Source organism: Myxine glutinosa, chromosome 1, assembly GCF_964187855.1.
Source record: "Myxine glutinosa chromosome 1, kmMyxGlut1.1, whole genome shotgun sequence".
Classification (NCBI taxonomy): domain Eukaryota; kingdom Metazoa; phylum Chordata; class Myxini; order Myxiniformes; family Myxinidae; genus Myxine; species Myxine glutinosa.
In genome coordinates this window covers 335,651,537-335,672,186 of record NC_136261.1, presented here as the reverse complement: position 1 = coordinate 335,672,186, position 20,650 = coordinate 335,651,537, and the positions used below count along the sequence as shown (strand labels likewise).

Sequence of the window (20,650 nt, the reverse complement as noted above, 5' to 3'; positions counted from 1 at the left end):
GTATGAAAGTGTTTTTTTCTCTGCAACTGTTAGTCCAATGGACATGAAATATTGACCATCGGAGCGCCTCCTCCTGTAGAATTTTTAATAATGATGACGTCATATGTCGCGTGGTACAGGCATCATCTTGGAAAAATTGAAAAAGGTTGCACCTCTTATTTCCGAAACCGCTCCATGGAAAAAAATTGAAACATGGTGTGTTGTGAAGTCCTCCCCATGGGGAATAAGGTATGTTAATGATGATGTCATCGGTACCTTAATTATGATGTCATAATTCGACATGTACAATGCTTGAAAGTTCATCCAAAGGGGCACCCTACATCTGACAAATAAAATACATTGACTGCTTCATGCAGGTGGATTAATCAAATGGGCACACCTTTATATGAACTTTTCTCGAGCATTACTTGGTTCCTCCTAAGAACACAAGGGTAGTACAGCATGCACACAATATTTTTTGAATGTCCCTTATTTTCTATTGTTCGACATTTTCTATACGCTATGGAATGTCCCTTCTTTACTATAGTTTGCCACATGGCACATACCATATAAAAGGGCCTTTTCTATGCCCCTGATATTTTCCCCAAGAATTACTAATGGAGTCGAAATTTTTCTATGTCCAACTTTATAGGGATCACCTCTTTGAGCCAAGCAAAAATTGGACCGCGGATCCTGAAGTTCACCTGGACCAGGAATAGCTGGTGTTGGCCTAATGGTTAGGGCGGCAGGCTTGGGATCCTAAGATCCTGAGTTCGAATCCCGTTGAATTAACGCCAAAGTGGGGTTGCCTCAGCCTGTTCAACCTTCCGAGGTCGGCAAAATGAGTACCAGATAACTGGTTATAGAGAGGCATTGCATCAGAGGCAGACGCGCGCACAGAAATGATGCAACCAGCAGCCAGGTGGCTGCACACGAACCACTCACCTGGATCACGAGGAACAGTTACTCAAACTGACCCCTTCAGACCTTTATATTTTTAATTATGTGAACATACTTTGGTACATCACGGGCGATGAAGGTTTTGATCAAGTTTCATTGAAATTGTGAAGTTTCGCAGAAGAGAGCAAATCCATATTTGTGGGAGGGGGGGGGGGGGTCAAAAACACCGCCGTAGATCCCCACAATGAGCGCAGATTTTGATGCGGTAAAATTTTTATTTATCTTTTTATTTATTTTTTGTATACAAGATCAAGGCTCGTGTAAGAGCTAACATTAATCACAAGAAAACATAAACGGAGACATAAAACATATAACAAAGGGAGCGGGAGACAGGATAGGGAGAGAGAGGGAAGCACACAAGTACAGCAGTAGAGAACAGGGACATCGGGAGATCTGTGGGAGGGAGAGGACTTGGGGGGAGGGAAGGAGGGGTGGGAGAGGTAAAAACCACATGGACACTGCTAGGACTTCCAGGAAAGAAGTCGGTATTTCAAAAAAGTGGATCTGGGTGAATTAACGAAGGTAGAAAAGATATAGGTTTTGGATGGGGGAAGATAAGAGATGATGATAATTTGAGGGTTTTCTGAATAAAACTCAAGAATGCGGAAACAGACGTTGCTGAAATTTGGAACCTATAACCTCAACGTACAAAGCATTTACTTCTGAAATTTGCAGCAAATTTCGTCCAGTAGAAGTCGAGAAACGAATTTTCAGTCCCCATGTAAAAGCTGCACACAGAGAAACCGTCCCATATAAAGGGAGGTACGCTTTGCACCTCTCTTGATTTGTAACATCTGTAATATGTTTGTTGTTCGTGATTTGAACAACTTCCCCATCCCCAGATAAAACCAAAGGAAGCCTGCAGAAGATAGATTAATTCCATGCCACACCCACATGTGCACCAAAGTTCAAGGTTTTTTGGATGGACTCATGAGTTTTATGAGATGTGATTGCATCGTCATTGTGAAAGTTTAACAGGGAATTGGTTACCAGTAACATGGTGAGCCCAACAACTTTCAACATTTATTAAAACTGGAAAACAGGTACGTGGGTAATGGCGCCTGTTTCGATCTCTTTCCCCGTATTACGTCTCTGTTTGTCTGTGTTTTTACCTACGCCACTGATGATGGACGTAGTTTATGTTTTCACTCCTGTTTGTCTGTCTGTCTGCGAGCAAGATATCTCAAAACGTTAAGGTGTGATTCGAATGAAACTTGGTGGACATGTATGTTGGTTGTGTGACAATGACGAAATAATTAGATTTTGGTGAAGATCCGAATCCGGATCTTGATCCGATACTTTTTAAAGTGATTCTTCACCATTGAGAGATAGGACAAAAAACAATATATATCAAGATATCTCAAAAAGTTGTGGACTAATTCGGATAAAATTTCGTGGGTAACTCAGATAATTTTTTACATTTAAGTGATTTTTAACCATTAAGTGAGCACTCGGTCGAGAGCATATACTGTACATATACCAGGCTAAACAGTTTACGTTTTGTATCCCACGGATCTGGATTCGGACCTGAACAAAAATCGAATCAGCTTGTTCTTGTCACCTAACCAACTCATCCACCTAGTTTTGTCATAATCCTTCCATAACTTTTTCAAATATCATGCCACAGTAGCCCATATATCGTTTTTGCCCGATCACTCAATGGTGAAGAATCACTTAAAAATTAAAAAAAAAATCCTCGTATCTGGATCCGGATTCGGATCTTCACCAAAATCGAATCAATTCGTCCTTGTCACAAACCCAACCTTTCAACTAGGTTTCGGCCGAATTCTTCCATAACTTTTTGAGATATCATGGTATATATTGTGTTTTGTAATATCTCTCAATAGTAAAGAATCACTTAAAAATTATAGGATTCAGATCCGGATCTGGATCTTCACCAAAATATCACAAATTCGTCCTTCTCGCACACGCAACCTGCCAACCAAATTTTATCCGAATCTGTCCACAACTTTGAGATGTCCTGCACACAGACAAACAAGAAAGATGTCGTGCAGAGCACAATACTTGCAAAATCAACCCCCCCCCCCCCCCACCCCGCAAAAAAGAGTTGCCATGGATACATCAAATTGTCCATTTCATTAAAATTAAATTTTACAATCTTAATCAAAGCTCGGTTCAATTAGATGGGAAATTGACGATTTTTCAGATGAAAATTTACAATTTTACAAGTTTGACCTTGAGTTGACCTTTGACCTTTTGGCCTAGATTTTTCAGATGTCAATTGATAATTTTAGAAGTTTGACCTTGAGTTGACCTTTGACCTTTTGACCTCAAAAATAGTTTATTTCCCAATTCAGTGATGCACTACACAATTGCTGTTTAATTTTCAAGCTAATAGGATTAAAAGTGATGATTTTTCAGATGAAAATTGATGATTTTGGAAGTTTGACCTTGAGTTGACCTTTGACCTTTTGACCTCAAAATAGTTGGTTTCCCAATTTAGTGACTCAATATGCAAATGCTGTTCAATTTTCAAGTCAATCGGATGAAAACAAGACCGAAAGTCTAACAGCGGCGTAGCCGTAGTACTCTACTCGCTGCAATGTAGAGCTGTCCGTGTGTAAAAACACACGACAGGTTTGACCGCTTTGACGACAGGTTTGACCGCTTTGACGACAGGTTCAACTGCTTTGACGACAGGTTTGACCGCTTTGACGACAGGTTCAACTGCTTTGACGACAGGTTCGACCTGCACAGCATATAAATTAAAATGTCGGTCAATTGAGTCAGCTGTCGTACGCCATAATGACATTATAGACGTAATGACGTAGCGTGACGGCAGACGGCCGGACACAAAACTGCCGCTACTTTAATATATAGAAGACTGGCAGAAGTACCCGGCATTGCCGGGCGGGGGAGGGGAGGGGAGAGGAACGGGGGGGGGGGAGGGGAGAAAAGGGGGAGGGGGAGAGGTGGAGTGGAGGGGGAGGGGGAGGGGGAGAGGTGGAGTGGAGGGGGAGGTGGAGTGGAGGGGGAGGGGGGGAGGGGGAGGTGGAGTGGAGGGGGAGGGGGAGAGGGGAGAAGAGGGGGGATGGGGAGGAGGAGAGGGGAGAAGAGGGGGGATGGGGAGGGGGAGGGTGAGGGATGGGAGGGGGAGGGGGAGGGATGGGAGGGGGAGGGATGGGAGGGGGTGGGAGGGATGGGGGGGTGAGGGATGGGGGGGTGAGGGATGGGAGGGGGGAGGGTGAGGGATGGGAGGGGGGAGGGTGAGGGATGGGAGGGGGGAGGGTGAGGGATGGGAGGGTGAGGGGGTGGGAGGGGGGAGGGTGAGGGATGGGAGGGGGGAGGGTGAGGGATGGGAGGGTGAGGGGGTGGGAGGGGGGAGGGGGAGTGTGGAGGGGGGAAGGTGAGGGATGGGAGGGTGAGGGGGGGAGGGTGAGGGGGGAGGGTGAGGAGGGGGGAGTGGGGAGGGGAGGGGGATGGGGGAGGGGGGAGGGTGAGGGGTGGGAGGGGGAGGGGGAGAGGGAGGGGGAGGGGGAGGGGAAACGGGAGGGGGAGGAGAAACGGGAAGGGGAGGGGAGAGGGAGGTGGAGGGGGAGGGGAAACGGGAGGGGGAGGAGAAACGGGAAGGGGAGGGGGAGGGGGGAGGGGAAATGGGAGGGGGAGGGGAAAATAGAGGGGGAGGGGAAATGGGAGGGGGAGGGGAAAATAGAGGGGGAGGGGAAAGGGGAGTTGGGGGAGGGGAAAGGGGAGGTGGGGGAGGGGAGAAGGGGAAGGGGTAGGGTGGAGGGGGGAGGGAGGGGGAGGACAGAGGAGGAAGGGAGGGGGAGGACGGATGGGGGAGGGGGAAGGGGGAGGGAAGGGGAGGGCCAGTCAACAATGACGTTGCAGTTCTCATGGTCGGAGAGCAGCACAACACATCGCGACATCGTCCTGCATCTTCGCAAGAGCACGAAGCGGATTTTGGAGACTCACCGATCCTGTGACCCACGCCCTCCAGTACCGGCGTTGCCGGGCGGGGGAAGGGAGACCCGTACATTCCCAACCCGTACATTCGCCCTCTCGACTCAAGCTCGTATTCGATTCGTAATCGAAATCGAAAGGGGAAAGGGGAAATCCTTCGTATTCGAATTCGTAAACACGAAATATGAATTAAAATTTAATTCATATCGCACAAAATCGACACAAAACACGATCGCATAAAGGTGAAAAAACGCAATGGCTTTTCGCCCTGAATTACGTGCAAACGTGACGTGTGACGGGATGTAACATCACGTGATCGCTCTGAGCGAATCAGCGAGCTGCTCGCACTGGCTGAGATTAGTGGGTACTTCGCTGAAATGCGCTGAGGTAAATATGAATAAAAAATATGGATCTCGTCAAATATGGTCTCGGCCATGTTCGTCCCAGGCTCAATGGCCATGTCTATGCCAAATATCAAGCACGTGAGCCTCTCCGTTTCGGAGTCTATCGGTAACATCACACACACACACACACACACACACACACACACGCACACGCACACGCACACACACACACACACACACACACACACACACAGTGTCATGCCCGTACATATAGAAGATGATATATTTTAACCTCCAGTAACTTTGCAGTCACTATGAAGGGATTAGTGTTACAATTAGATTTACTATAATATTAACGTAACGTGATCATTACAAAAATGATGTTACTAAAAAAAAAAAAAACCGAAGCTAATTCCTTCCTTCCGCGTTATTAGTACCGTACACCGCTTATCATTGATTCATAAACCATGCACCGCTTATCATTGATTCATGAACCATACACCGCTTTAATCTAGAAACTTTGCAATAACGACAAAGGGATTGCTGTGTTACAATTATATTTACTATATTATTAGTATTAACGCTATTATTATTATTATGAAAACAACACTACTGTATTAAGAAACCTGGGTTAATTTGCCCAAAGCGGCCTGAAGGTGAGGCATGAAGGCACGAAGCCTAAGGCCTATAAGTACGTACTGTGTCATTGGAAGATCCGTAACGTCTATGCTTTCGATATTTGATGATCATTTTAACAATCGGTTTGTTTGTGTTTCACACTGAATGAAAAGGTAGAGCATGGCGATTGTGATATATGACATGTCCGACGATATGTTCGGCCTGAACGACATTGGAATCAAAATGCCGGAGTGTGGAGTCAGCCATTGTTCGCCGTAATGACATCAGACGTAATCACATCACCCTGTCAGGTGACCAGAACCTCAGCTCTGATTGGTATATGCTTGAAGGGACATACATACATATGGACGGACAAACTGTTATAGACTGCGTTGCCCTATGGGCTACGCCGTAAAAATGACAATTTTAGAAATTAGACATCAAATTTCTAAAATTTGGCCTTTCACCACGAAATCAATAGGCTTCTTCCTTATGACCAACTCTACGATTTGGTGAAGTTTCATGAAGATTGTTTTTAAATTGTGACCTGTCGGCGATTGACATACAAACAGACAAATAGACAAACAGGCAGACAGAATAACGCACAAGACCAACCAATATACTTGCAAAATCTTCAATTTTGCAAGTAACAAACAGACATGGGTGAAAACATAACGTCTGTCCATCAGAGATCTACCTCCCGGAGTTAACAACTGAACACTCAGAGGCTTGCGTGCTGCGTAAGGTATTAAACTACGAGCCCGAGGTTTGAGAACTCAGCAAAGGGACGCAAAGGCAAGGGTCACACCAAACGGTAATATCTGCCTTTCAATTAATTACCCCGTGTTCACGAAGCATAAAGCAGGGTTAGGCATTCGGTTAAGTACGTGTGACGTATGTGTCTGCATTTTTAAAAATTAATTTTCTCGGCAACAGTTGGTCCGATTGACAAAAAAAAATTCCATAGGAGTTCCTCCACCTGGAGAATATTTGTATTCATAATTATGACGTCATAGATCACGTGGTAAAGACGCCATCTTGGAAAAAATTACACTATCTCCCAAACGGTCAATGGAAAAAGTTGAAACAAGGCTCATTGTGAAGTACTCACCATGGGGAATAAGATATGTTGATGATGTCATCGGTGCCTTCATTATGGTGTTATAATTCGACAAGTACAACGCTTGATCTGATCAGTATGAAAAAAAAAATTCCTCTGCAACTGTACGTCTGATGGACATGACATTTGTACCATAGGACCACCTCCTCCTGTAGAATATTTTAATGATAATTATGACGTCATATGTCACATGTTACAGGTGCCATCTTGGAAGAATTGAAAAACGTTGCACCTCTCTATCTCTGAAATCGCTCATCTATCTTCTATCTTCTATCTTCTATCTATCTATCTATCTTCTTCTTCTATATATATTGTTGCGGTTTTAGAACCCTCACTTTGTAAATAATTCTTGTAAATATCCCATCATTTAAAAGGTTAAAGGTTGCACCCTTAATTAGTCCATATGCAACACGTAGGCCACCATAGGAACTTTAGTTATTTCATTAGTATGTGTCAGATAAGGCCGTGTTCCCAATAGTTGAATCTACGTTGCATCAATTAAATAAGAATAGGTCCCAATCCATTCTGGCCATTTCGCCAACCTCTCTCTCCCAATTCTGTTACGCGCCTTGGTTAGCGTTCGCTCAGGCGCCGCCATTAACCACGCGGTCAAGCTCGAGGAAGAAGGGGGCGGAGCACCAAGGACAAGGTGTGGCCCTGTCAACCAGCCATCAAAGGCGGAGCCGGTAAGCCCTTACCAGCCAACCAGGGCTGAGGTGAGCTCGCTGGCAGGCGTGGTTTCCAAGCGCGCGGTTTGATCTGAAAGCGCAATATATAAGTGCGAGCGCCAAGCCCTTTTACGGACTGCGCGGAGACAGCTCGATTATACGGACTGCACTGGGGGACTCCTTTTTGCACGGACCGTGCGAGGAGTTATTGAGCGGCGCTGATTGCCCTTTGATACGAACTGCCTTTTTGATACGAACATTGATCGAGAGAGAGAGAGAGAGAGCGTTTGGCACGAAATACGTTTATTACGTACGCCGCATCCCAAACCCCCCGATATCTGTAAGATCCGCTCAGGGTCAACGACACGCGGCGCGCTGCCGGCCTGCTGCCTTTTCCCATCACCACCACGGCACGAGTCGGGACCGGACGAGGAGCCTGGACATCTACCTGGACCTTCCACCCTACCAGCTACAATCCCGTGTGAGTGTGTCTGTTTGTCCTGGGGTCGTTAAGTTAAGACTGTATAGCTAAGCCTTCCCTGTGTCCTGCTTCTTCTTCTTCTTCTTCTTCTTCTTGTACATTCTTTCGTTTCCTCTTCTTTTGCTTGTAAATAATTAATAAACCCACTCTTTGTTCTTCCTATTTTCTGGGTTTCCTCTTATTCGATCGCTTTCGTCTTTTCTCAATTGAGTATCTGTGGCACGATTTCGGAACCGCTAGGATCGGGTTAGTCTTTGTTAACGGCCTGAGTCGCGGCTCACTTCGCTCGGCGTGTCCACCAACGCCGCGGCTCGGGCGGGGCTCATTTCCTCACTTCCTGGAAGGCGCTGGTAATTAGGTAATAGGAACAATTGGCCTACCACCCTATTCAGCGCTGACCGGAAGTGACGTCATGGCTCCAGGTCTCGGGACGGCCAGCTTAAAGGACAAGGGGATTAACCCCCCCTTGATAAGGGGAGAGCCGACCCCCGAATCCGCAACAATATAAAAGAAAGTTTTTGTTTGTTTGGTTGGTTGGTTGTTTGTTTGTCTGCACGTGCTAATCTCCTGAGCGGTGAAAGATAGGAGGAAACCTCTGCAACAAAAAAATGTCGGAACGGGCCCCGGGAAGGTTATAGGCTAGGTGGCGAGGCCGGTCTAAGCCCAACTCGGCCGGGCTGGGCCCATTTCGCAATTAAAAGCTGAGCTGAATTATAGAAGTCAATCTTCTACGGCCACGGGTAAAAGCTGAATTATAGTAGTAAATTCATTCAAAAAGAACTAAAAATGTCGGGACGGGCCCCGGGAAGGTTATAGGTGAGGTGGCGAGGCCGGTCTAAGCCCAACTCGGCCGGGCTGGGCCCATTTCGCAATTAAAAGCTGAGCTGAATTATAGTAGTCAATCTTCTACGGCCACGAGTAAAAGCTGAATTATAGTAGTAAATTCATTCAAAAAGAACAAAAAATGTCGGGACGGGCCCCGGGAAGGTTATAGGCTAGGTCGCGAGGCCGGTCGAGGGTGCTTCGGCCGGGCTGGGCCCATTTCGCAATAAATCTTCTTCTTTCAAAATTCTCTTGAAGTACAACTTATGCACTTAATTGGAATATCTGACTGATTGCAACACATGCTTTCAAAATTCTCTCTCATGGGGCCCGACAGAAGAAAGAACAAGGAATCGTTGAGCACTAACTGATACTGGGCTCGCGTCAGACCTATGTTCAGAAGATTAAATTCATTCAAAAAGAACCCGGGCAACGTCGGGTGCATTCAGCGAGTTGAAAATAACTGAAACAAGGCTCATTGTAAAAAAAACTCCCCATGGGGAATAAGGTACGTTAATGATGATGTCATCGGTACCTTAATTATGATGTCATCATTCGACAAGTACAACGCTTTATTCGATCAGTATGAATTTTTTCTCTGCAATTCTTGATCAGATTGACATTAAATTTTCACCATGGGAGCACCTCTTTCTGTGGAATATTTGAATTATAATTATGACGTCATCTGTCACGTGGTACAGGCGCCATCCTAGAAAACCTTTATACCTCTATATCTCTACTCCATGGAAACCGCTCAATGGAAAAAGTTAAAACATGGCTCATTGTCATGTACTCTCCATGTGGAATAATAAATGTTAATGATGATGTCATCAGTGCCTTCGTTATGACGTCATAATTTGACGGGGACAACGCTTAGTCTGATGAGTTTGAAATTTGTTGAGCGTGATCGATGCAACAATTATATTAGAGAATATAAATTTATGATGTCATCGCTCACGTGGTCTGGCAGCCATATTGGATCAAAGAAAAAAAAACATTCAAAAACAGGAGAGATGGCTCGCACTAAGTTGACTGCGCAGGGTAATTATTCTATCAATACCATCGAGTTTATCAATGAAGCTGCTGAAATGTTAGTGGGACTATTATTGATAAAATGTATCAATGGCACGCAAATCAGTAAATGAGAGTGAATAAGTTAACCCTTGACACGCCACTTCTGAATGGTTGCGGACCCCTGCTCTGGGCTATAGCATTCCAACCCACGCTATCATACCATTGGGTTGTGGTTGAAGGTGTGGTGAATGCAGTGGCTCCAGGAAAGGAAATACCGCATGCCGAGCGTATATTAGTTGAATTATCAGCCAGTGAAAGCAACTCCACATGGATTCCAGCCTGACTTCATGCAAGTGTCCAAGTAGGACATATGCGCAACTGGTACTGATCGGCATACACGTTATGACATCATAATTCGATAGAAGCATTCAAGCAAGAAAGCCCACACCCTCCAAAAGGGTTCTCGACTTACGCGGGTGAGGTTGTGTGTTGTCAGAGCTCGTCCATGTCGATCAAAGTTGTTTTTTTTTTTCTCAAAGCTTAGTATTTTGTTTTTCTGTGGATGTGTCTACTGTGTTTCTGGTTCGATCGTGTTTTGCATTTCGTGCAAAATTGTGTATTAGTCAGTCAGTTTGGTTGAACGTGTTTGGGGCCTTTTTAGCCTCGAAGCCTGCCCAGTCTCCTCTTATGGTCTTTTGTTATTCACGTTCGATCTCTCTCTAGATCATAGGTTCTTAACCAGGAGTATCTGTACCCCCTGGGAGGACGAAACCTCCAAGCTGGGGATAAGAGACACGCCGCCCCAAAATAAATTTCAATTAAAGAAAAGGGTATAACAAGTACACATACATTCAAAGTACACCGCCCCATGCCAAATAATTAAATATGCTGCAGCGCGGCATTGCCGGGGCGCCTCCGGCGCCCGGCAATACCGCAGTGCAGCTCATTGAGGCTGCATTGGGAGGGAGAGGTGTGCACTAATTGATTGATTAATTGTATAATTAAAATCAATAAAAGATTATCACAAAATATTTTCATAATCAATTGGCTAATCGCATAACTAAACCACTAGTGCTTCATCCGAAGATGTATCTTTTAGAAATTTAATTAAATAAGTCATTTATAAAAAATTAAATAATTAATTGATTACTCAATAAATAATTAATCGATTAATCAATAAATAATTAATAGATGAAATGATTAATCAATAAATCAAAAATATCCTTGATAGCCACATCACTTGGTCACTCATGTCCAAATATTAGCTTCCCAGCTCAAAAGGTGCCTGAGATATTGGCCAAATGAGAAAGAAAATAAATAAATGATTAATAATGAAAATAAATAAATAATAATCATAAAAAAATTAAATTATTAATCAATATGGTCAGAGAACACATAAACTACCACTATTTCATAAGAATCTGTAGCTTAAAAAAAAATTTTTTTTTTGTCATTAATCGAATAATTTAATAATTCATCGATTAATTGATTAATTAATAAATCAAAAATATCCTTTGCAGCCAAATCACCTGGTCATTGGCATGTCCAAATATCAGCTTCCTAACTCAAAAGGTGCCTGAGTTAATGGTCAGAAGAGAAAGGAAATTTGATTAATTAAATAAGTACTTAATTAATCGCTAATAATTAAATAACTCCTCAATTTATTGATTAATCAAAAAAAAAAAATAGCGTTTTTGACAAAGGACTTGCTCACTATTGTGCCGACATTTCAGCTTCCTAGCTCAAAGGATGGCTGAGATATCGTCCGGACAAACAAACAAGAAAGCAAGAAAACAAACAAGAAAGAAAACAAGAAAGAAAACAAACAAGTACAAATACATTCAAAGTACACCGCCCCATGCCAAATAATTAAATATCCTACAGCGCGGCATTGCCGGGGCGCCTCCGGCGCCCGGCAATACCGCAGTGCAGCTCATTGAGGCTGCATTGGGAGGGAGAGGTGTACACTAATTGATTGATTAATTGTATAATTAAAATCAATAAAAGATTATCACAAAATATTTTCATAATCAATTGGCCAATCGCATAACTAAACCACTAGTGCTTCATCCGAAGATGTATCTTTTAGAAATTTAATTAAATAAGTCATTTATAAAAAATTAAATAATTAACTGATTACTCAATAAATAATTAATCGATTAATCAATAAATAATCAATAGATGAAAAGATTAATCAATAAATCAAAAATATCCTTGATAGCCACATCACTTGGTCACTCATGTCCAAATATTAGCTTCCCAGCTCAAAAGGTGCCTGAGATATTGGCCAAATGAGAAAGAAAATAAATAAATGATTAATAATGAAAATAAATAAATAATAATCATAAAAAAATTAAATTATTAATCAATTTGGTCAGAGAACACATAAACTACCACTATTTCATCAGAATCTGTAACTTTAAAAATAACATTTTTTTTGTCATTAATCGAATAATTAAATAATTAATCGATTAATTGATTAATTAATGAATCAAAAATATTCTTTGCAGCCAAATCACCTGGTCATTGGCATGTCCAAATGTCAGCTTCATAACTCAAAAGGTGCCTGAGTTAATGGTCAGAAGAGAAAGGAAATTTGATTAATTAAATAAGTACTTAATTAATCGCTAATAATTAAATAACTCCTCAATTTATTGATTAATCAAAAAAAAAAAATACCGTTTTTGACAAAGGACTTGCTCATTATTGTGCCGAAATTTCAGCTTCCTAGCTTAAAGGATGGCTGAGATATCGTCCGGAAAAACAAACAAGAAAGCAAGAAAGCAAGAAAGCAAGAAAGAAAACAAGAAAGAAACCAGAGTGAAAACTGAGTACTCTCTTTCAGCGTGCGTCACTGCCGAGCCCCCTTTGGTGCCCGGCAATGACGATTTGCAATGCCTGGAGATGGCATAGGAAAGGAGCGGTGTACAATAATCATAAAAAAATCTAATTATTAATCAATTTGGTCAGAGAACACATAAACTACCACTATTTCATCAGAATCTGTAACTTTAAAAAACAATTTTTTTTTGTCATTAATCGAATAATTAAATAATTAATCGATTAATTGATTAATTAATGAATCTAAAATATCCTTTGCAGCCAAATCACCTGGTCATTGGCATGTCCAAATGTCAGCTTCCTAACTCAAAAGGTGCCTGAGTTAATGGTCAGAAGAGAAAGGAAATTTGATTAATTAAATAAGTACTTAATTAATCGCTAATAATTAAATAACTCCTCAATTTATTGATTAATCAAAAAAAAAAATACCGTTTTTGACAAAGGACTTGCTCACTATTGTGCCGAAATTTCAGCTTCCTAGCTTAAAGGATGGCTGAGATATCGTCCGGACAAACAAACAAACAAACAAGAAAGCAAGAAAGCAAGAAAGAAAACAAGAAAGAAACCAGAGTGAAAACTGAGTACTCTTTCAGCGTGCGTCACTGCCGAGCCCCCTTTGGTGCCCGGCAATGACGATTTGCAATGCCTGGAGATGGCATTGGAAAGGAGCGGTGTACAACAAGAAAGAAAACAAACAAGTACACATACATTCAAAGTACACCGCCCCATGCCAAATAATTAAATATGCTGCAGCGCGGCATTGCCGGGGCGCCTCAGGCGCCCGGCAATACCGCAGTGCAGCTCATTGAGGCTGCATTGGGAGGGAGACGTGTACACTAATTGATTGATTAATTGTATAATTAAAATCAATAAAAGATTATCACAAAATATTTTCATAATCAATTGGCTAATCGCATAACTAAACCACTAGTGCTTCATCCGAAGATGTATCTTTTAGAAATTTAATTAAATAAGTCATTTATAAAAAATTAAATAATTAATTGATTACTCAATAAATAATTAATCGATTAATCAATAAATAATTAATAGATGAAATGATTAATCAATAAATCAAAAATATCCTTGATAGCCACATCACTTGGTCACTCATGTCCAAATATTAGCTTCCCAGCTCAAAAGGTGCCTGAGATATTGGCCAAATGAGAAAGAAAATAAATAAATGATTAATAATGAAAATAAATAAATAATAATCATAAAAAAATTAAATGATTAATCAATTTGGTCAGAGAACACATAAACTACCACTATTTCATCAGAATCTGTAACTTTAAAAAAAAAATTTTTTTTGTCATTAATCGAATAATTAAATAATTAATCGATTAATTGATTAATTAATAAATCAAAAATATCCTTTGCAGCCAAATCACCTGGTCATTGGCATGTCCAAATATCAGCTTCCTAACTCAAAAGGTGCCTGAGTTAATAATGGTCAGAAGAGAAATGAAATTTAATTAATTAAATAAGTACTTAATTAAACGCTAATAATTAAATAACTCCTCAATTAATTGATTATTCAAAAAACAAAAAATACCGTATTTGACAAAGGACTTGCTCACTACTGTGCCGAAATTTCAGCTTCCTAGCTCAAAGGATGGCTGAGATATCGCCCGGACAACCAAGAAAACAAACAACCAGAGTGAAAACTGAGTACTCTCTTTCAGCGTGCGTCACTGCCGAGCCCCCTTTGGTGCCCGGCAATGACGATTTGCAATGCCTGGAGATGGCATAGGAAAGGAGCGGTGTACAACAAACAAACAACCAGAGTGAAAACTGAGTACTCTCTTTCAGCGCGCGTCACTGCCGAGCCCCATTCGGTGCCCAGCAATGACGATTTGCAATGCCTGGAGATGGCATAGGAAAGGAGCGGTGTACAACAACCAGAGTAAAAACTGAGTACTCTCTTTCAGCGCGCGTCACTGCCGAGCCCCCTTCGGTGCCCAGCAATGACGATTTGCAATGCCTGGAGATGGCATAGGAAAGGAGCGGTGTACAACAGTATTTAAAGAAAAAAAAGGAGGGTTAAAATGTTTTTATTAAAACATTACAAGGGTTAAAATGTTTTTATTTAAAAATTACAAGGGTTAAAATGTTTTTATTTTAAAATTACAAGGGTTAAAATGTTTTTATTAAAAAATTACAAGGGTTTGGGTTTTTTTAAATAAAAAATTAGGACTTTCGGTGTTCATAATTATTTTATCTTTTAAATATATTTTTATTCAATTATAGGCAGATATTATATCATAAAAAGATAACAATGAGCCCTTACAATAAAAAAAATGACAACATGTATTATTTCTTTTCAACCTGGATTCCATGGATGGTAGTGATATCATGAATGATGATCTTGTTCAGCTGAAGGTTAATTAAAAAATCCGAATGGAGTTTGAATCAATGCAGCGAGACATCTTCTGGTGTGCACAACTCAAAACGTTCCCACAGTTAGCAAAGAGACCTCTGGAGATCCTCGTGTCATTTGCGACCACCTATTTGTGCGAGACAGGTTTTTCAACACTCCTACACATCAAAACAAATGCCAGGAACACACTCTCTCTGCTCTCTTCACCCTCTCTTTTGCTCAAGGTCATCTGCCATCTGCTTGGAAATCAGCCAACATTACCGCTTCACACAAAAAGGTACAAAAACAGATCCTTGCAACTACAGACCAATCAGGCTGCTCCCAATAATCAGCAAGGTCATGAAATCCATCATCAATTCTGATATTAAATCCTTCCTCTTCTCCAATGGCTTGATCTCTGATCACCAATTTGGTTTCAGACCAGGTCACTCGACTCTCGACATGCTGCTTCTGCTGTCTCAAAAAGGGATGGAGATCCTCAAAGCCAAACAGGAAATCAGAGCTTTCTCCCTTGACATATCACTTGCCTCCGATACGATCTGGCACCCCGCCCTGATCACAAAACTCTCCTGCAATGGTATCCATGGAAATTTCAATGCATGGCTTTCGGACATCCTCTCCGGTCGCAGTCAACGTGTGGCCCTGAATGGAATTCTCTCATCTCTCCTTCCTGTTCAGGCTGGAGTTCCTCAAGGCAGTGTTCTGGGCCCTGTGCTCTTTTTGGTCTTCTTCAATGATCTCTCCAACTCTCTTGAAAATCCTCTCTATCTCTTTGCCGATGACTCCACTCTCTGCCGCTCCATATCTTATCCATCAGATCGGCAGGCAGCAGCTTCTTCACTCTCTGCAGACCTGGACAAAATCACAGACTGGTCAAACAAGTGGAACATGTCTTTCAATCCTGACAAATCTCACACTCTCACTATGTCTCTCCAAAAAGACCGGCTGGACAACCCTCCCATCTACTTTCTGAACAATCCTCTCAAATCCTCTCAAAGAAGTTTTCTCACACAAGCTTTTGGTTCTCACTATCAGCCATGATCTTTCTTGGGAAAACCACATTTCCAAGCTGGCCTCCAAAGCCAGTCGCCGACTGGGCATCCTCCGTCGTGTGAAGTCCTTCCTTGGCACACCTGAGCTCCTCACCACATACAAGGCTTTCATCCGCAGCTTGATGGAATACTGCTCTCCCCTCTGGGCTGGTGCTCCTGCCTCACACCTATCTCGGCTTCACGCGGTTGAAACCAAAGCTTTCAGAATCATTGGAATCTCCCGCAATGAAGCTAACTCCGAGGGCCTTTCACTCACTCACCGCAGGCAGGTTGGTGGTCTTTCTGTCTTCCGCTGACTCCTCTCCGGCTCTCTTCAATCCCACACCTGCTTCCACGTCTTTAAAACAGCTGTTCACCATCATCTCTTATCTTCCCCTCATCCAAAACCTTGATCTTTTCTACCCCCGTTAATTCACCCCAGATCCACTTTTTTGAAATACCGACTTCTTTCCTGGAAGACCTAGCAGTGTCCATGTGTTTTATACCTCTCCCACCCGCCCCTCCCCTTCCCATGCCTCCTTCCCCCAAGCCACCTCCCTCACACAGATCTCCCGATATCCCTGTTCTCAAATGTTGTACTTGTGTGCTTCCCCTCTCTCTCCCCATCTTGTCTCCCGCTCCCTTTATCATATGTTTTATATGTCAGTTTGTCTTTTTGTGAGAAATGTTAGCTCTTGCACGAGCCTCGATCTTGTATACCAAAAAAAAATACATTTCAGCACAAGCTTCACATGTTTGACCCATGTAATGCATGAGATACACCAGAGGCAGACAATGTTTACAATAAATGTATCGATTATGTAACTTAAAATATATTAAATGATAATTAATTAATTGGATCAAACCAACACGGTGACTAGATCCCACAATCAAATCCCATAATTTTTACTCACATTGATCACACAAATCATGTAAGATTAAGTTCCGTTTACAATTGAATAAAACTGCATCGTCAGTAAGACACAACCAGATTGGTTCAAGAATACCAACGACGAAAATAATCATAAAGCATCTCAGCATTCCAAAAGGAACTTACCCCTGTCCAGCCAGAGTACAGAGCAAAATGAGAATGCTGATCGATCCATCCGAATCTCACATCAGCCAACTACGATCAAATCACACCATTCTTCATACGGAGACCATGTCCCTACGTCGTAAGAGATGAAATGGCGTCAGCTTTCTCAACATGCCGGGTGCGTCATATGGGGAGGCGACAACATCAGTCTTAAGCCGAACGTGCCACATGGGAGGCGACAACGTCAGTCGCAAGCCGAACGTGCCATATGGGAGGCGACAACGTCAGTCTTAAGCCGAACGTGCCACATGGGAGGCGACAACGTCAGTCTCAAGCCGAGCGTGCCATATGGGAGGCGACAACGTCAGTCTTAAGCCGAACGTGCCACATGGGAGGCGACAACGTCAGTCTCAAGCCGATCGTGCCATATGGGAGGCGACACCGTCAGTCTTAAGCCAAACGTGCCACATGGGAGGCGACAACGTCAGTCTTAAGCCGGATGTGACATATGGTAGGCGACAACGTCAGTCTTAAGCCGGATGTGACATATGGGAGGCGACTACGTCAGTCTTAAACCAGATGTGACATATGGGAGCCGGCTACATCAGTCTTAAGCCAGATGTGACATATGACAGGCGACTACATCAGTCTTCAGTCGGATGTGACACATGGGAGCGGACGACGTCAGTCTTAAGTCTGATGTGACATATGGGAGGCAACTACATCATTCTTCAGTCGGATATGACATATGGGAGGCGACTACATCAGTCTTAAGTCGGATGTGACATATGACAGGCGACTACATCAGTCTTCAGTCGGATGTGACATATGGGAGGCGACTACATCAGTCTTCAGTCGGATGTGACATATGGGAAGCGACGACGTCAGTCTTAAGCCAGATGTAGCACATGGGACACGACTACATCAGTCTTTAGCCAGATGTGTGACACATGGGAGGCGACTACTCAGTCTTCAGCTGGATGCGACATATGGAAGGCGACTACGTCAGTCTTAAGTCCGATGTGACATATGAAGTGACTACGTCAGTCTTAAGTCGGATCTGACATATGGGAGGCCCGCAGATTAATCACTTACACAAATCAACCAAATCAAATTTAAAAAATGGTTTTTAAAAATCATGTCTGGGAGCCAATGTCTGAATTACACATGCATGCATCTATCTATAATTCCACTAATCTCTGTGTGTATGTTTGTTTGTATGTTTGTATGTTTGTATGTTTGTCTGTGACCGCTGTTTCTCGACAACTACCGGTCCGATATACTTGAAACTTGCCAGGTATATTGCTGGGGACCCGAGGATGTGCCTTTTCAAGGTTTAAATTAATCGCAGAAGTAGTTACCGAGCTATGTCCAAAAAACGATTCAACCAATCAGAGAGCAGCGAGCTATCACGTGTGCCGAACGTGGCGAACAGACTCTGCCTCGGATGGCACATTTGAGAGCGTATTCATTTATTTCCCGTCGGCAAACTATGTTGCCGTTAAACTATGTTTTAAAACTAATAAAAACTAATTTGCGATTCATCGTATTCATCGCTTCACATTTGCGACAGTGAAGACTTCACTTCCGGCAGCCAATCACAGAACGCGTTGTTGCGAGCCCGAGAGCCTGCGCCATTACGGTTCGTAATTCGATTTCTTCCGGAGAAAATAATAATTTCTCGATTTCTTATGCGCATTATTTCTCCCAATTCAGTCAGAGCGAAGGGCGGAAGCGAAGAGCGTTGTTTTTTTTGTTTACGGGCGTACGGGCGGGGTAGAGCGTACGGGTAGCGTTTTTTTTTTTTTTTGGCAAGGAACGGGCACCCACGTATGGGCATGCCCTAGTATTTATAATTTACAATTAAAGATTGCTTACAAGATTAAAAATATAAATCAATAAAAGAGTTAGAGTGAAATTATACAGACTCGGCATTTAATATGGAATATATTTTTTTTCTTGACTTGGGTTTACTTTCTTAACTCAGTATATCAATCTGGTGAATTTCTTTTACACTTTGGTGATTTATTTGTTAAAAGAACCATGTCACTGATTGTCTGTCACAGCAAGAAGTCAACAACAGGATTATATCACAGGTGGCGTGGCAAAATGTACGGACAGGTGCATTTGACGATTGGCTTCACAGTCGGGTATACAAGGGTTGTTGCGTTCTGTATTAGTGGAAAACAACTGCTGCACGTCTCCAAAAGTTATTGCCGCTTCCTCTGGAGATGGTCCGTCAACTTGACAATGCTGTTTGTCATTGAGTGGTGGCTTTACGAAATTAGGGCATGAAAGAGCGTGCTATTGCTCGGGAGTATGGCATCACTCAAGGTCAGGTGTCAAAGATCCTGAAACGAAATGCTCAGAGGGGTGTCCCTACTCCAATACCGAGGCCAGGACGTCCCCGCAGAACCACAAGGAGGGATGATCGCCAGCTGCACCGGTTAGTCTGCAATGGCCGTACCAAGTCAGCTAATCGGCTTAGGACTGAGTGGCAGCAACTGACAAATGTGCCTGTATCCAGTAGGCTAGTCAACCAACGAATGGTTCAAGCAGGCTATCGTGCCAGGTGTCCCCTGAGAAAGCCATGCCTGACCAGACAACACCGCCAGCGCCGATTGCAGTGGGCCAGAGAGCACCGTCAATGGCAGCCAGGACACTGGAATCACGTGATCTTCAGACGAGTCTAGATTTCTGGTCTAGCGTCAAGATGGCCGCGTCCGAGTGCGCAGACAAGTGCATGAAGCCTAAAACAAAGATTGTATAGTGCCAAGAGTCCAAACTGGAGGTGGTGGGGTGACCGTTTGGGCTGCTTTTCATGCAGGGGGCAAAACTGACCTGGTTGTTCTGAATGGAAACCTGAACCAGTTCAAGTACAGGGCCATTCTGGAAGAAACATTGCTTCCATTTGCTCGTGCAGCCTTTCGAGGAAACTTTGTCTTCCAAGATGACAATGCACGGCCTCATCGTGCTCGCATGATCCAACACTTTCTTGCTGACCATGGTGTAGAGCATATGGAGTGGCCTGCCATGTCCCCGGATATGAATCCGATAGAGAACTTGTGGGCAGATTTAACGCGTCAAATCGACCACTTGGACCAGCAGCCGACCTCTGTGCGTGAATTGCAGCAGGCTATTGTCACTGCATGGCAAGCGATTCCTGTCCAAACCTTGGCAAATCTCGTGAACAGCATGCCTCAACGTGTACATGCTCTCCTGAATGCTCGTTGGGGTTACACGAAGTACTGAACTGTAATTTTACTGTCCGTAATCCCAGTCGTAATTAAACTTTTGTTTTTGTTAAAAAAATTTTTGGCTAATGTGCAAAATAAAGAAATACTTCTGGAAAACGTACAGAAGTTTAACACAGTACTGTCCATGAATTGAGTTCGATATCAGTTTACATAACTTTCAAGGATGAATTTATTTGTT

At 42.9% G+C, this 20,650-nt stretch overlaps 2 protein-coding genes across 7 annotated transcripts in view; one reads left to right on the top strand and one right to left on the bottom strand.

Moving 5' to 3' along the window:
• LOC137412347 (uncharacterized) overlaps positions 1-17,344 on the bottom strand; it is a 48,076-nt gene extending 30,732 nt beyond the window's left edge. For both annotated transcript variants that reach the window (XM_078769792.1, XM_078769793.1), the window contains exon 1: positions 17,237-17,344. In XM_078769792.1, the coding sequence (XP_078625918.1) occupies positions 17,237-17,285 (49 nt within the window). In that variant the 5' untranslated portion in view covers positions 17,286-17,344. The remainder of the gene's footprint in view (positions 1-17,236) is intronic.
• Positions 1-20,650, top strand: part of TYMP (thymidine phosphorylase) — a 92,112-nt gene that overhangs the window by 19,605 nt on the left and 51,857 nt on the right. For 2 of the 5 annotated variants that reach the window (XM_068097668.2, XM_068097659.2), the window contains exon 2: positions 120-228. The exons of 2 other annotated variants lie outside the window; for them this stretch is intronic. In XM_068097668.2, coding sequence (XP_067953769.2) covers positions 120-228 — 109 coding nt within the window. Of the gene's footprint in view, positions 1-119; positions 229-1,844; positions 1,983-20,650 lie in introns of those variants that run through there. One more of the 5 variants, XM_068097678.2, reaches the window with a different exon arrangement.